Source organism: Solenopsis invicta, chromosome 14 (genome assembly GCF_016802725.1).
Source record: "Solenopsis invicta isolate M01_SB chromosome 14, UNIL_Sinv_3.0, whole genome shotgun sequence".
Lineage (NCBI taxonomy): Eukaryota > Metazoa > Arthropoda > Insecta > Hymenoptera > Formicidae > Solenopsis > Solenopsis invicta.
In genome coordinates, this window is record NC_052677.1 from 15115733 (window position 1) to 15132781 (window position 17049).

Sequence of the window (17049 nt, forward strand, 5' to 3'; positions counted from 1 at the left end):
CTTTTTTATTTTTGCCACTTTCTCTTTTATTCTTTTTTTTTACAATTTTTTCCTGATGTTACGAGTAAAAGTAAATGTATCGAATTTTGAAACCAGTAAAATTCTTCATTTTTGAAATCACAAATTCATTTTTACTACTAAGGTTTAAATGGCATATTTCACATAACAGATATAAATTTCGATATATATTTTATTAGATCATCTGTGTTTGATTCAATATCATTTATTATATATTTATAGTCACAAGGAAAAATAGGGAAATCCATAAATCGTTTTATTCAACATAGATATATTCAATTTAATATATAACGCATGTATTACAGATATGAATGAAAAGATATCCTACAATGTGTGTAACACAATGCATATGGTCCCTTTACTAACTCTGGGTTATTATGGATCTCTCTCTCATCTTTTAATGACTAAAATACACAAAAAATAATATATATATATATATATTTTTTTTTTCACACACATATTATATATACTATGCCAGTGTAATCACAGTCCGTAATTGTTTTACACTTTACCTTCACTTATTTAACATCCTCAGAAAATTGAGCAAACTTATCCTCTATTCTATTATAAAATGAAAATGTCTGGTTTCCTCATCATCATACTTACAATGAGTAGATATCAGCTTACTCGCATTGATTTTCGAAACATTTCAGTTTCGATTATCGTCCTGATTTCGTCATATAAGTGAAAGTGTAAATCAATAAAGAAAATTAATCACTGGTATCAGAATTATAGTAATTACAGTGAAACAATATATTTGGAATGACGTGTTAGTAGAAAATTCAAAATAAGTTTGTTCAAAATGAAATATATTGTACTATTATTTATATTGTATTTGTTCAAACCGAGAATCTTGAAAAGTCCTACAAGTTTAATATTTAATACGTTTAACATTTACAATTCGATTGAAATAACAAAAATGCGCGTTTGAAACGCATACCTCCTATACATCTATATGCCATATATCTATATGTAATAGATAGATTTTATTTTTAAATTTTCTTGGCAGTGTTTACTCCACATCATCCTTTAAGCAGTTTAATAAAATTTCAGACTTGTTGAAATGCACAAATAACACAACATATGTTTCAAATATATAACATATGATTTATTGATATTATGCAAGTAAATTTGTAAGAAAGAATAATATAAACACAATGAAAAAATTTATTGTAATGATATAGACAAGGATGTAATAACAAACAATAATAATTACGACAAATTAATATAATAATTAATAATGACGATGACAATATGACAGTGAAAGTGAACATGATAATGATAATAAAATAATAATACTTATAACAGGTAACAATGCAGTCCTAGCTTTGAACAAAAACTTTTATAACAATTTGATTAATTTAAATGACTGCTTAAAAGTTGTCATAGAGTATAAGTTCATAAATAATTTCATCAGTCACAAAATGGCAACTTGGCTTATTCCGGATTCCTGTCGCGGATTTAATACGATTTGGCACATAATCAGTAAGCGCATGGCGTGCAACATTGTTTTCATTTTCAGGATGAATTTAATAAGGTGCCATTCTTAGTTGCATATTTATAGTTATTTATAAATACGCTTCTATAAGAATGACAAAGAAAATTCAAAACGTACAAATTTGTCATTCCGTTTTATGCTAATTCAAAGGACGCATTTTCCTTATAAAGTATATTTAACAACATTGAAGCGCGCGATTACGTTCGAAAGTATTGTGATGTAAGAAATGTAATGAGATAATTATTTATCATCTGGTCAAAGTTAGCTGTAGTTTTCCTCGTATTTTACGTATTTTCAAAAACGAAAGAGAAAAAGAGATTCGACCGACAGGCGATAACCAAGTATTACGAAGAGCTTGCATTTGATATACATCCGTGTTTTATTTTATTTTATATTAATTCGTGTTTTGAAAGATCGAACCACGCTGAGAATCGCGGTATGCGGTGGATTAAGGAGAACAAGACTGGGTCAGTTGGTGTTTTGTTTGTTGGAGCGAAGACGAGCCAGACCTGAACGCTCACCCTCCTCCTCGTCGGATGTGCAAGGTACTACGCCGCGCGACGATGTGGCTTGCATTAACTCTTGATCCGGGCCATTCCGATGTTCATACAACAGAATGTTTAACGTTTCTTCGTATATCCGAGCCTCGGGGAATTCGACCTAAGACAGAATTTTTTTTTATGTAATTTACATTATTTATGTTAAAATAACTTTAAAATAATTAATTTAAAAATTGTCATATTGTTTGAAGTTACTTTCGTATGTTTCTTATCGGTCGTGTAGACGATCGAGTGGCAGCAGACCTCTGCTACCTTACGACCATGTCCATAAAACGTCCAACAGCAGATCTCGCTCGAGCCAATAACATCTTTGATGAATAACACTCTGCCACTAAATCTAAGTGACATTTTGTCGAATAATTCTATGTTTTTTAGTAAATTGTCATCTGATGTACTGCAAAGATTAAATTAATTTAATTCTCTCATTTTTGAATGATAAGTCTAATTATAATAATAATGCAGCTACTAATTAGCTATATTGTGACATTTCATTCACTGATTCTTATATTTTTTTATTATATTAGAATATAATATAAACTATATTAGACACACATGCAATATAATTGATTTCTTGTTAGACTAAGACTTGCTTACTCTGATGTTTAACTTTTTTAGTTTTAAGAGCAATAGAAAGTAAGTTAAAATTGAGTTTGCAGTTAAACTAGATTTGTGCAAATAAGTCTAAATTGCTCACACATTAGCATCTATTTAGAACACTTAAATCACAATTTATAAAAGATAAAAAATGAATCATGAAACATCATACTATTCACAACTACTGGCATTTAATATCACCTTGTATAGGAATATTTATTATTATGCCTATTGATGAGCAACTTGACCACAGGCTTAGTAGTATTGCTTATGAGTAATTGTTCTTCCTTCTGGGAGGTTATGAGAGGGACTCTGCAGATTGGCTCCGCTTCACGTTCCTTTCGAAGAAGCGCTTGCTCACAGGATTCTGCCAGCTCACTGATGCAGTAGTATTTCGCTTCTGCGAGTAACTCCGCCATCTCCTTTGTATTTTCCGGCAGCGGGACCGAGCCGTCTCGCAAAAAGTTCAAGATTGTCCCAAAATGTTTGCCACATCGATCGATCAGTATCCAACCTGTAGACAAATATGCAGTCAGATGTGATTCTAACAAGATCTAATGCTGGAAATTCTCAGGAAGTAATGTGCAGAGATCTACACACAATTCCTGCTTTTTCACATTAATCAAACAAATTCGTGTGCCTCGTCATTAGCATCGCGAGGAATCTATTGATCAGAACTTCGGGACTGATCGATATTCAAGAGATGAATCCAAATCGCTGCTGAGAAAGCATGTCGAGGGGATTGTCAGGAATTACGTGTCCTCACGTAATGCGGGGAAAAGTCTTACCTTCGGAATCAGTGAGCACTTCCATGCGACCGCTGAACATCGCGCGCAGCATGGTGTCATGCTTCTGCAGCGTGCCTATGGTGGTGTAGTGGAGCGAGCCCCCAATGTTCAGTTTGACATACTCCGAAGGGTACTTAATTACAGTCTTGTGCTCGCCCGACATAACGAAACTCTCTGGCTGCAGGCGTTCGGACCTGGCAATGCCGAGGCGAGTACTGACGCGGCGACGACAACGATGACGACGCCACGAGATGAGGCGTGGACGGGAGCGAGCGGTGTATCGATCCTCTCGGCGTCAACTTGAACGCGCGAATACCGACAATTCACGTATGCGTCGTGGAATGGACACGGATGATCGCTCACACCTGCGGGCGTGAATGGGAGAGCAAAAAAGTAGACACGAGAGACACTGACATATCCTCATTTCGCTCCATGTTTCATTCTTTCGTTTTCGAGCGCGATAAACTTTCAACGGCGAACGATATGCGACGCACCTGGACGCACCGAACGTAGCGGTAGCGGCGGAAAGAGCTACGTATCAACCGCGATGCATAAAAGTATCAAGATCGACAACACTGGCAATAGCGTAGAGAGGTTAGGTTGTGGGACGATCGAGACTAGAAACCCTCTGAATGCCTCTAATAAAGGAAAAAAAAATTAACGAATTAAACATGTAAGATCAAGGTTTAAGAGACTCTTAAATATCGATCGCATTACAGAATAAATTAGTTTTCGAATTGACTTGATAGATCACAAAATCCTTTTGTAAAATAAAAGTATGCACCAAAAAAACTTTGATAGAACAGATTTTACAAGAAAATCGGAAGAAATAAAAAAGAAGAGGAAGCCTGAGATCTGAGAGTGACCATGCCCACGATTTAGCTAATACGACGCCATCTCTACAACGTGGATATACACTCCGATGTCAATGTATATATAGGTTAGACCTCACCAGAGAGGTTGTTTCTCTTTGGCTACGCAGTAGCAGCAGTCGGTCGGTTAGGGAGCACGGCGGAAGATCGTGGCGTGTTACGGCGCATTTCAACTCGCATCCTCGTCGTCCCGTACGAGTGTTTGATGCGAGCGAGTGTTTCGAGAATGCTGTGGAGTATCGAAAGCGAAGTGTCGGGCGTTCGTGGCATTCATCCATCGTGTCAGATACGATGCATGGTGCGTAGTTGTATCGCGTTTTGCATCTTCTCTGCCTCGTATCCTGAGTCTCAAACGCGTGTGAATATCAGGATTGAGTGTTTCGAGAGTGTTGAAAACGAAAGATCACGAGTGAGGAGGATCTTGGATGTTCGAGAGTTGTGGCCGAAACGAATGGAAACGAAGCTGGACAGAGTTAACGACTTGCTGCAAATTCGCCTTTACAATTTGGTATTTGTGCCTCGTTTCCATTGCGTTCGCGTAAATTATCGTGGGTACATATAGTACGACGAGACGAATGAATCGGTCGCCGTTAAGAAACGGATAGGAACGATTTAAAGTTGACATACGCGCGTTTGCGGAATGCCGTTCGGCGCTCCCTTCGCCAGGTGTGCCAATAGTCGGGCGACATTAAAATCGAGACGATGTCCTTCGGTCACTTGTGCACATGCGTCGAGGGTAGCCTACGATTGGCTGATAGTGACGTATGCGTTCAGAGGACCAATGAGACAGTTCGTCTTATAACCTCCTTGCGACCAATCACGATCGGGCTACATTAGCTACGTACTATGCCTTGAGAAAATGGCCGACTCGTTGACGAAGTACGGCGTTTACATCGATGACTTGAGCAAGGTACGCGTTCTAGAGCCGGAAGCAGCGAATCAGACGAACAAGCTGAAGGAGGAATGTCAGAGTTTCGTGTCCAGTAAGTCATGTCGGTTTGCAAGACCGATGTTACAGCGACGAGCGGCACTGTGAATGAGTTTCGCTCGAACCCGGGGCCGTGACGACACTCGCTCAGTCACCCTCATCATCTCGCACAATTTTCGTCACTGTGTTTGCTTAATGAGTTCCTACACAAGAAAACGCACATCTGCACTTTTTGATGCAGCGCTGGGTCGATTTTTGCGAACTTTTGTTAACTTAATCGGAGATTAATTCAATCAGCAGAATTGTTCACTGCGAAATTTCGAACTGTGCAATTCATTGTCCTTAAACTTTTGTCTTTCTTTCCAAGTATTTTAATAAAAAAATAATTCTATGCGTGTTAATAAAATAATATATGCATATATTTGACAAGTTAATTGCCGTTTAAATTAATGGCCAAAATTGAAATCTGATCAAAATAACTTTGTTAATTAAATTAGGATCTATTATTATTGTTAATGATACATTAATCAAATATTTATACACAAAAGCAATGTGAAAAATGTATCTGAGAAAATGTATTTGAGGAATCATTTATATGAGAAATTAAATGTAGAGTTGCACTGCAAAAAAAAGATTTGTATTTAAAAATGATATATTTTTTTGTTTAAAAAACTGCACTTCTTTATCGCCAATTGCACAATGGCTACAAATCACTGATTCAGCTTTAGAAATAGAGAAACTGCAGCGATTGAGATTTTTCATATTGCAGAGATTACTGAATTTGAGAAAAATTCCAACGAATTCATTACGATTTTGGACAATTTGGCAAAGGAGGTGGAGAGGGAAAAAATGAGGACAATTGGTGCACGAAATCTGCTACGTTCCGTTGCAAAGCAAAGGGAAGCCCAGAAACAGCAGATGCAGGTTCTTTAATAATTACATGAAACCTGGCAACGCGTGTTAATTGTTTAAATGGAATGTTAGGAAAATTTTTGTTATTCTACACTGAGAAAGACACTATTACTGAGAAAAAATGTATTTGTGGGAAATAAATTTATTTTGTTGAAATATATAGTTAAATACAGCAAAATCAAATTTTATTTTCAACAAATAAATCAGTTAATAAGAAAAGTGAGATATATATCAGAGAAATGCATATTTCATAATCAAACTTTTTTGTAACCAATAAGCAAAATTGGCTAGTATCTTGTTAAAAAGTTAAAGTTAACAACTTTTTAATAACATAACTTTTAATAACATAGGCTAATTTTAAATAATTTCACTTTTAACTTTAACTAGTTATTTTTTAAACACTTGAACCTTAATCTTTTAATTTTTTTCCTACAATTTTATATGCATATATTATTGGCAGAAATATTTTTATCTTAATATATTTTACAAGAATTTTTCTTGTGCATTTTCTCACTTCTGATGCTATCAAAATATCTGGTAATGTGATCAGGAATAGTTTACTTCAATTAAATTTCAATTATCGCTGATCAACTTATTAAGTAATACCTTAAATATTTTGTTAACATAGAGAGAATTATTAATTTTTAATTATTTGACACAAAGATTAGATCAAGTATAAAGTAGTATATTGTAGTTGGAAAATTTGATGGCAACAGTTCTGTTGGTTGAGTTAATGATTGATTAATTGGATTCAAAGTTGCTCTAAGATTAGATTATTATTGCTTTAGGTCAATTGATTTTTCTTTATTCTCATTACAGGCATTGATCCTGGAAAAGTCTATGGAACTAGAACGACTACGAGTACAGTATGATTCTTTAAAGAAGATTGAACTAGAACAGTTAGAAACTATTGAGCATTTATCAGTGAATTAAATGTAACAATTTAAATTTCCATCCACATTTCTTCATTGCTGATTCATCGAACATCTTTTGTTTTCATTTTGCCAATAAATAATACAACAATTTTAGATAGCCTCGATATTTACGTGAGTCAATGTCTTTTCAATAAATTTTAAAGACAATTTCTATAAAATTTTGATTAACTTAATCATTTAATTCAAATTATATTTATATGTTCTGTGCATAGAATTATTTATTTTATTTTGCTAATTGACGTAGGAAAAAATAGATTAGGGATGAAATGTATTTTTATGGTTGGAAATTTTGTTGATTAGATTAATTGTTGATTATGTTAATTAGAATATAATAGAAATTGTTTTAAAGTTCATTGCTACTAATACAGATTAACTTTAATTTTAGTTTTTAATTTACTTTTTTCTAGTGTCTAGAAAATTAGAAAAAGATAAAGGATTTTTCAAATAGAAAATAAAGAAATTAAAGCTAATTTCTATATGTAGAAATCGACATAAGTCGCCTTAAGCATTACAGGGTGCTATCAATTTGATGCTACAAATGTTTGGAGCATTTGTTAACTACTAATATTTAATAAAAAATTTTATAAATCGATCAAAGAGTGTTTTAAAGTTTCAAAGCATTTATAGCGTCACCTTCATCGCACCCACATTTGAATATGTAAGAGTTGTGCTAATTGGATGGAAAGATTTCTATCCGCCAATCCACTTGCTGGAAAAACGTGACGTTTCAAGAACGTTTCTGTTCCGAGGTCAGTCATTTACGGACCGCGGTGATCGAGGGTAGTTGTGTTCGAATCGCGTTCTACATTTATCGCGATTGTGATCGTTCAAGAGAATTATCGTCTGAAAAGTTATTGCGAACGACTTTCGCAAAGTGTCAGGCACTCGTTGTGATAGCTATAATATCGCGTGCTACCCGCTTCTACATGAAATCAAAGGCTGCGAGACCATCGTGTATGTTCTTTTGCGTCGAAAATGTAACGGGCGCGCGATCAACGTTAGGTGCGTATTTGTCCTTGTTCTGTTTCTGTCCACCTATGCCGAATCATATTTTTCTGTAACAGTCGACTATTACAATACAATCTAGTGGTACTTGAGACCGATTTTGGAAAATGAATAAGAAAAACAATAATATAATCTATACACGATCAATTAAGTTGCCAATTTCTGAATTCAATCAGCTGATTCTCTCTCTCTCTCTCTCTCTCTCTCTCTATGTATATATACTTACTTTTATATATTTATATATATATATTTATATATATATATATATATATATATATATATATATATATATATATATTTATATATATATATATATGTAGAGAGAGAGAGAGAGAGAGAAGGGGGGGGTATCAGAGATTGGTCTCAATTCCCGCGTATTATAATGGGCTTCGAGTCTTCTCGACAGTTTCAAAGCTTCGAGAATCGCAATTTTGCTTTTCGATACATCTCGAACCTGTCATGGCGTCATTATCGTTCGGAATTCGCGCGCGCTTTTTCTCGTGTAGTCGGTGTGTAGTGAGATTATGAACGGACAAAGGATTATGTCTTCCGTAATGCTGTACGTTGTGATTAAATGTCGTACATAATCGTAATTGTGTACCGCAAATTTGAATTTTATTCTAAGAGTCGAATTGTTCGAGTTATCCGCGTCCGTTCTACCCAACCTAACCCCACTTACAATATTTATCAAACATCTTGGAGCGCATTTCACTTGTGGTTGCAACGTCCTTAAAATCATTTCATTCTTGTTGTTTATGGAATTTTATACAAGGACAAATGACGCTTGCGGGCGTGCAAACATTGAATGGAACACGTTCCTGGTTGGCAGTCACGATTCGCGATTCATAACAATGTGTTTCAATCGAGTTCGCGCCGTGAATTACAGTTAATAACACGTGAACTGTGACCAGCATTTTAACTTTTAATGTCACACTGGTGATCGGTACTATTCAATAAATGCACAAAATTTGTAAAAATATAACTTATAATTTGTGAATAACATAATATAACTTTAATCTAATATTAAAAAACTTTACTCTGTTGTAGATGGAGAGAGCAAGCAAGTCCGTCATTCAATATATTAATTCTTGTGACACGACTTGCATTGCGTGATCGCTTGATGCGTGCAATATTCCATGTTAGATAATCGACGAGAATGGCAGTCACCATTGGTGAGCTATTTTAAACCTTTTTCCACTTGTTTATTGCAAGATGTCTTCTGAGGATGGGAATTATAAGAAGTGGTTTGATGGTATTAAAACGACATCAATGAATGTATTTACATTGCAGAATCTGTGATATATCTGTGCCTCGTGGCGATTCTTTGGGGAGTGACCAACCCATTCATAAAGAAAGGTGCACAAGGTTTGGAAAATGTCAAGGCGGTGTCTTTTTATGGGCAATTTTTCAAGGAATTGGTATTTCTTGTCACTAATCTGAAGGTTTGTTATATCTTTAAATTTTATTTTAAATTAATTTTATATTTCAAGTGTTTGTAATTTATTTTTTTTTTTTTTACAGTATATCATACCATTTCTTATTAATCAGTGTGGTTCAGTACTGTACTTCTTGACATTGCAAAGCACTGATCTATCCCTGGCTGTGCCAGTCTCAAATTCCCTTACCTTTGTATTTACTGCGATCACAGGCTGGTTCCTGGGTGAGGAAAAAGTGCATAGAAGTAAGTACACATGCCATTATTTTCAGAATATCATTGAAGAATATTATGACTTGGTTACTTTGCAATTTCCTTTACTTTTCAGATACCTATCTGGGAATGATGCTTGTATTATGTGGAACTACGTTGTGTTGTTGGGATAAACTAAATAAAACTATAGAAATGTGACTTGTACACACTTAGGATACAACAATCATAAGCACACGTCGCTATCCTCCCTTTTCCTGTTCGTCCTAACCTGCTGATTAATCCACATCCATCCTGTGTAACGTGAGTACCACAAAGATTAACTCGTACATCAATTCCTTCCAACGAAGCAAAATCACAATATCTACTTGATTTTGCTTTGTAATATTATGAAACATTTAACATTAATACATTTTATTATTGATGATATGCTGGTTTACATCATTGGATTGATTAATTTTGTTACAACACATGACTTGTTTTTGGTTTTTACATTTTGCAAAAAGAAGTAATATCTGTGTTAATAGGCAATAGGCTTTATTCGTAATTCCGTACAATATCGTCAATATATATTCATGATATTTACATGTATATCATTTAATGATCCATATGTACACACACACGTAGATAGCACCGGGTAGGAATGAAATAATTATGGTGCAAAATGACTATGTCACTGTAATTAATTTGTTTCTTTGTCCACACGCAAATGCGTATCACAGTATAACGGATAGAGTCTAGCGTTGCGCGTTTTATTCTTCTACACTGTTGTCAAAAGTGACGAAAGTGTCTCTTTCGACCTGTGTCGAACGTGGAAATTTCGCAACAGTGTATGTGTAATTTGTGATCCATGAATGTACAGAGACAAGAGTTATATATATATGAAAACACATAGGTCGCTCCTAGTAAAAATAGATTAAGACTTACGATTATCAACACAAGTATTTATATACAATAAGCATGCAAAGATGAGATTGATCTATGCACAGGTAAATGTTCAGTAGATATCGTTATACGTAACTGTTTGTTTTACGAGTCGAGATAAAATTTGGAAATTTTTTTGCTTTAATTTCTTTATCGTTATAACGTTTATTATTAAAAAAAGGTGTCGTTTGCTACGAGCAAATATACTCGGGGGGGGGGGGGATTTTTAATTCATTAACGAAGAGCGTATACATTTACAGGAATATAGAAAAATGACAATGGCACTTTGATTCACGGTAGAATAAAGTGACGCGTTAAATTTTTATGAGATGCGTAGCGCATATGAATTTATTTACGTGAAAGTATGAAAAGTCGAATGATAAAAGCACTTTTTGTCGAGTCCCGAAGGAGAAACAAAAGTTAATACACTAATGAATTGTTAATTCACGATATTTGCGAATATATTATAAATGCATTCTCATCATTTGCAACAAATTTAATCCGTTAAATTTGGCAGAGAGAAAGCTATTAGAGTAATGCAACACTTGATATATTGAATAGATTCTCATTTTAGAATACACTTTTGATAATCATATTTAATATTACCTCTCAAGAGAGTTTACATTCGACCATATTTTTTTATAATCTTTTTTTTTTATAAAGATGTTATTTAATGCGCGAAAAGTATAACAGTATTAATTTGACGAGTAACAGTTTCGAAGCGTCTTCGCGTTTGCCTATGTATATTTGAATAATTGTTTTATTCTGTTACGTACAGATATATATATTTATTTATGGGGGGATTAAAACTTTATATCTTAGGTAGCACAGAAATTTCATAAATTCGCGAAATTGATTAACGGGTGTTGATAGCAATTAATTTAGATGTCATTGCCGCAATCATATGCTACTCGGTTAAAAAATTATAAAAATCTGCGCGGTCGACACTCGCGCGATGTGCATGTTAAAAGTGTATTGGAGAAAACGGAGTATATTATCGATAAGTCGCGTCATTATTAATCAGCGCGCGTCGGATATCAACGCCTATTAATCGCCTACGAAATTACGAATTACACTTATGAAACTCAAGACTAGCATTGATCAATGGCCGCCCAATTCAGGCACGGGACTTCTTGCTCTTTAGCTTGAACCATCCCGCGCTCTTGTTCGGGTCACGGGGCACGGACGTGGATCTATTCAGTTCCACCTTGGAACCTATGCCTCGCGATTTGGTGGCCAACGATTCTGTGGAGACAGTTCTGTCTACTTTTTGCTTGTCCTTCGATTTTAGCGTGCTGCGATTGATCGTACCTGCAATGAGCAACATAAAATGTTTTCATTTTTCAAATATTTTAGGACCATGTTTTATTGAAATTAGAGCCAATTTGAAATGAACAATTTTTTTATTATAGATTTATATAGGAGTAGAACACAAGAGAGAAATGGCAAATTTTAAACGATATAACGTTAATTCAGATTGTGCCGCTCTCTTTAATTAAGTAATCTCTAATCCATTATCTTTAAGAGTTTCAGAAAATCTAAATTTTATTGTTTTTATTTATTTTGAAGTTTAATTAAACTATTTAAAATTAATTGAATGCATTGTAAAAAATATATATATTTTTTTTCATATAAGTACGAAATATATATAGATTTACATATTCCATTCTTATACATTGAAAGATATGATATTATAATTCAGAATTTGAAATACTCGCTCTAAATCACTTATTTTAAAATCATTATATTCTTCGTGAATTTCTATTAATTAAAAAATTAAGTAAAGTTAAAAAAGATACACGTCGTACGTATATGCTCATACTTATTTTTATTTAAGGCTATGAAATTTTATTCATTCTATTTAGTTATTTTGCTCAAGAGTAGAAGCATTTTACTTGTCTTAGAAAGATTATCCTTGCTTCGTCGAGCTTCTTTTCCTCGGCGACTGAGGGTTTCGCGGCTTCGTTGCCTGCGTCTCATGGTTGCGATCGGTTTCGCGTGTTGTTGCTGATCGTAGTTGATCTCAAACGGTTCCCTATAATGTCGCGGCTTCCACGGAGCAAGGACGCTCACGCTCCTCGACACCGTTCTCGTGTGCGATTGCAACGGTCGATTTAACTCCTCGCGACTCGCCGCCCGACGTCGTTCGTTCGGGCCTGGTATTTCGCCGACTGGAATGCAGATATTGAGTCGCAATTAGAGTGCGGTTACGCTTGACAACATTTTCCGTACTTTCACTGCCGAATGTTATTTACATAGATCGCTAGTTAAATATAATAACATTAAACACCTAACCAGTATGATACTTTTTTACGTTTTCTATGACGCAAATGCGACAAGTATTGCAGAACATTCCATGAATAATACGCTTCATAGAACATGTCTATTGACAATGATAATGTTTCAGCCAAATGTTACATACACAAAATACTGAAGAAAAGGTTTATGTGTTTGGAAAGATAAATCGATATCTCTTTAGCAAAACTTTGTCAATTTTTACTATCCTTTAACTTTCAATTTAACAATTGACATTTTAATCTGCGATTTTATCTCAATTCGTGAAAGGTTTGCTTAAGATATGAATAAAATAAAAACAAACATTGATAACATTTCGATATTACTATACTAAAATTAAAATTAATCATTACATTTCTTTATTTTTTTAATGGTTTTTGAATTTTTGGAAAACTGAGAAAGAAATTAAATATATTGCGATGCAGAGTAAATATATCATAATATTGCAAAACAATGAAACAAAAATATAAAATTACAATCATTAAGAATGCTATAGGAGAAATATCATTTTTTTATTATACCTGTAGCAGCATGGAGATACACGACAGATCTCTGTGATCTTTGAGAGTTTTGACTTTGCTGGCTGCTATCGCCCGTTGTACTCTCGCCCGAAGACAATGCGCTTTCAGCGAGTCTCGAAGATTTTCTTGGGGCTGATATAATACCCAAATTATGGCGATTCGAATTCGTGACATCACGCCTTACGCGGGCGTGGTCGTCAACTCGTTTGTTTCTGAAATAATTAAATTAAACATTATCTAAATTATATTTTCAATTATTTAGTCAACTGTATGTACATATTGTCTCTTTGTGATCAGAATATATATAAAAAGATCTTTTAATTTGGGAAAAAATAATTATTTGGAGAATATGTGTAATATAATCACTAAAAAATATTTGATACGTATAAAATAATGAAAACAAGATGAATAGCAGAAGATGATTGTATTTTTATAATTAATTAGAACAAAGTATAATGACGATAAGAAAATTAATTAGTCGACAGTCGAAATATTTAAATAATTCTTGCGCGAAACATTTAACCGGTCGTGCATACGCGGCTTATATTATAGTTAGCATTTACCTGCGGTCTCTGTTGGACGAGACGGACTCCTGATCCGTATCGCCGAAGAAACGGAGATTCTTTTGCACGGAAACTCGTTCAGGCGCAGAGGAAGCTTCCTCATCCTCGGTGCCGGTCGTCAAGATCTCGCTCTCGGGTATTCTCGGCTTTTTATCCACCGGCTGCAAAGTTATCGACGCTTCATTATTCATGATCTCGAGGGGGAAACACCAAATACAGCCGCGCACAGATTATTTCTGCGTATAACAATTACGCCCGCTTATTCCAAATATCGATTTATCGAACGTTATAATTTCGCGCACAGAAGACGGATTTTGCAAGTGCGATAGATTGAAACGTATCGCTATAATGATATATTATTCTGTGGCACTATGTAATTTTCATAGCTAAGCACATACTTGGCTTCAGTTTCCTGACTTTTAGGGGCGGTTTCGCCAGTCTCGAATAACTTTGACTATAGCTTACCTAATTCTTCATCTCATAAAAATAATTCTTTAAGTATAGAAGATACAACAGAGAGAGGTTTTTTTTCCTATAATTGAACCATAATTTTTACATCTTTTATTATATTATTAAGATTTCTCACTATTTTATTGTAATAAAATTCAACAAATGCGAACGCTATGATGTTTTAATTAAATCTTAATAAATGACAATCGAGCTTTTTTTATCTCATAAAATGATAGAACAAGCGATATAAATATATCTCATAAAAAATTTTTATCTAATAAAATCCTTATTACATGTCTGCTCTGAGACATTGTCCGCTGGTGATAATAAGATTAAGAATAAGGACGTACTAACGGGAATGCGAGAAAAATAGAATATGATGCGAAACAGTAACACAGACTCGACTCTTCTTTGTCAATTGTTTGCGATGAGCGCTAAGTCAGACATAACTGGCCTCCATCGAAGGTCGCGATTTTTCGGAATTCAGTCCCGTCTCGGCTGGCTGGGAGAAAATCGCGCGAGCGTGTACAAAGCTGTATTCTTCCCGCGGCTCGCAAAAATCGCGGCCTCCCCCCGTGGTTGCATCGCACGGCGCCTTCATGAGTCATGATTCTCCCCGGGCCGACTCATCCGATAGATCATCGTCCACGGCGAGATTCATACGCACGCAATCATCTCGAACGAGCGCGCGCGCGCGCGCGAGGAGAGCGGCGTCTTTTCTCCTCTCTTCTCGTCTCCTTTCCGCTGCCCAAGATCGCAGGAGAATCGGGACCTGACAGAGATTATTCCCCGTGCGCGCGCGGGACGACGGTCGGCTTATAGGGCTAGGCAAGCAACCTCCTGATCGGCACTTAATCTCGCGATTAAATTAAACCACAGAGCGCGGAGTTAGTTAAGCATTTAATCAAACCGGTAATTGGAGGTTGCGCTGCCCTAATGGCTCCGCGCAGCGACCCGCGATCTGACTGATGAATGCGCACGGGACCGGTGCGCGAGTTGCGCGCGAGATAACCACGGCACGATTCAGGAGAGTCCGCTCGTTATCGGATAATACCCTCGAAAAAGATTCTAGGCCTCTCTCGGAGGGATGATTTGCCGCGTTTACGATCGATTCCAAATACGATGCTCTCGTCCACCTGACTTGCCGGTTTCGAAGAGAGACACGGATATATAATATGTTCGATCGTTCGACGGCTTTAAGGATGATTGCTTTATATGAACTCTCGAAAATGACGTCAACCGACGAAAATATTTTTTTGCCTAGAACTCTTGTTAAAAAAGACCTCTTCATAATATTATATACTGTAGTGAAGAGGTTTTTTTAATAAGACAATTTTATGCAAAGATATAGAGAGGACAAGTTCGGCTCGTTGCATTAAAGTTTTCATCATTGAACAAGTCAATCACATGAATATTGAACACTTTTTTACATCTTAATCGTGGAATTGATTTAGCCTCTGCTGCTCTTCCACGTAATAATTAAAGCATTCAGTGCAACAATTTACATATATCTTTCTGAAGACTTTAAAACAAAATAAACATTAATGCATTTTTCAATTTTTAAAAATAGAATTTCTTATAATTTTTTGAGAGCAAATTAGATATTGAAAAATCAATTGATTAAATATAATTTTACATATGTTAGCGTTGATAACAATTTTAGTAGGATTAATAAATTATTAGAAATAGAGAAGTGAGAATAGGAAAGTCGCAATCGAAATAGGAAAATAAAACTGTTGAGAATAGAAGACGATGCTTACTGTGGCGTTGGATTTGTTCTTCCTCGAGAGGGACTTGAACCAACCCTTCCTCTCCGCCTCTTGGCCCTGGTTGTCCCTGGTCAGGGTGTTGCTGGACTCGCAGAAGGACTCTTCCTCTCTGGTTAGAGTGCCAGTGGATCTTGAGAGTCTGGTCGGTCTGGGAGGGCTCGGGCTGCCGCTTGGTGTCGATAAGCGTCTACGTTGACTATAATCCTCCTGAGCCGAAACAGAAAAATCGCATGTTACATTCAGCGACTCAGCGTCTTTCGAAGTACTATCTCTATATAACTACCACTTTCTCATCCGAGCCTCTTCGAGCATAATTTACTTCCCAGATCCCGATGGAGAATCATATGCAATCTCAACTTATCCGATCAAAGAATTTATAGCTCGAAACAAGGTGAACAAAGGGAACTTATTAGACCGCGATTGGCGTTATTCACGCTTCTTTGCAATATTGGTCTCATTTTACTGTCATTGCAATATTGGTTTCGAATGCCTCTAGATCCGAAGTACATATTGAGCGATCCCAATTGGAGAACACGTGCAAAGCACGAGTCTCATTTATATGTGTTTGCTACAAAAATCTTTTTGGAACCGTACGACAATGGTAAAAAGAAACATCAAATGAGATTATATATTATTGAGATAATCCGACCGCTTAGCGTAGATCCACGGATCCGCGAATCAAGCGAAACGGAGTTCAAATTCAAACTCGAATTCAAATTGATCAATTGATACGCCGTTTCCCAGAGACTCCAGCGCAATGAAACGTAATCGA

General features: G+C 35.6%; 3 protein-coding genes across 17 annotated transcripts in view; 1 reads left to right on the forward strand and 2 right to left on the reverse strand.

Annotated features, from left to right (window-relative positions):
- Window positions 1–277: 277 nt before the first annotated feature.
- Window positions 278–4310, reverse strand: LOC105207585 (BTB/POZ domain-containing adapter for CUL3-mediated RhoA degradation protein 3). Of its 3 annotated transcripts, none has more exons than XM_011177128.3 (5): window positions 4176–4310; window positions 3459–4096; window positions 2872–3184; window positions 2272–2470; window positions 278–2176 (listed from the first exon to the last, which is right to left on the reverse strand). In XM_011177128.3, the coding sequence occupies exons 2-5, from the start codon at window positions 3619–3621 to the stop codon at window positions 1985–1987; spliced, it is 867 nt and encodes a 288-aa protein (XP_011175430.1). In that variant the 5' UTR covers window positions 3622–4096; window positions 4176–4310; the 3' UTR covers window positions 278–1984. The 3 variants fall into 3 exon arrangements, with proteins under 3 accessions (XP_011175430.1, XP_025988122.1, XP_039313440.1); XM_026132337.2 differs by having other exon boundaries at window positions 3459–3823; window positions 3953–4304; XM_039457506.1 differs by having other exon boundaries at window positions 3459–4304.
- A 140-nt stretch (window positions 4311–4450) lies between these two features.
- Window positions 4451–9964, forward strand: LOC105198114 (intraflagellar transport protein 20 homolog). 10 transcript variants are annotated; one of them, XM_026132340.2, is made up of 6 exons: window positions 5214–5313; window positions 6990–7031; window positions 9158–9282; window positions 9401–9552; window positions 9632–9791; window positions 9874–9964. In XM_026132340.2, exons 3-6 carry the CDS (start codon window positions 9267–9269, stop codon window positions 9954–9956), a joined length of 411 nt encoding a protein of 136 aa, XP_025988125.1. In that variant the 5' UTR covers window positions 5214–5313; window positions 6990–7031; window positions 9158–9266; the 3' UTR covers window positions 9957–9964. The 10 variants fall into 10 exon arrangements, 9 of the variants coding, with proteins under 9 accessions (XP_011163065.1, XP_039313441.1, XP_025988125.1 ...); XM_039457507.1 differs by lacking the exon at window positions 6990–7031 and having other exon boundaries at window positions 5178–5313; XM_026132339.2 differs by lacking the exon at window positions 5214–5313 and having other exon boundaries at window positions 6990–7036.
- A 1249-nt stretch (window positions 9965–11213) lies between these two features.
- Window positions 11214–17049, reverse strand: part of LOC105207588 — a 113663-nt gene continuing 107827 nt past the window's right edge. For all 4 annotated transcript variants that reach the window (XM_011177133.3, XM_039457503.1, XM_039457504.1 and 1 more), the window contains 5 exons: window positions 16269–16484; window positions 14059–14219; window positions 13496–13707; window positions 12575–12850; window positions 11214–11990 (listed from right to left, as the gene is read on the reverse strand). In XM_011177133.3, coding sequence (XP_011175435.1) covers window positions 11797–11990; window positions 12575–12850; window positions 13496–13707; window positions 14059–14219; window positions 16269–16484 — 1059 coding nt within the window. In that variant the 3' untranslated portion in view covers window positions 11214–11796. The remainder of the gene's footprint in view (window positions 11991–12574; window positions 12851–13495; window positions 13708–14058; window positions 14220–16268; window positions 16485–17049) is intronic.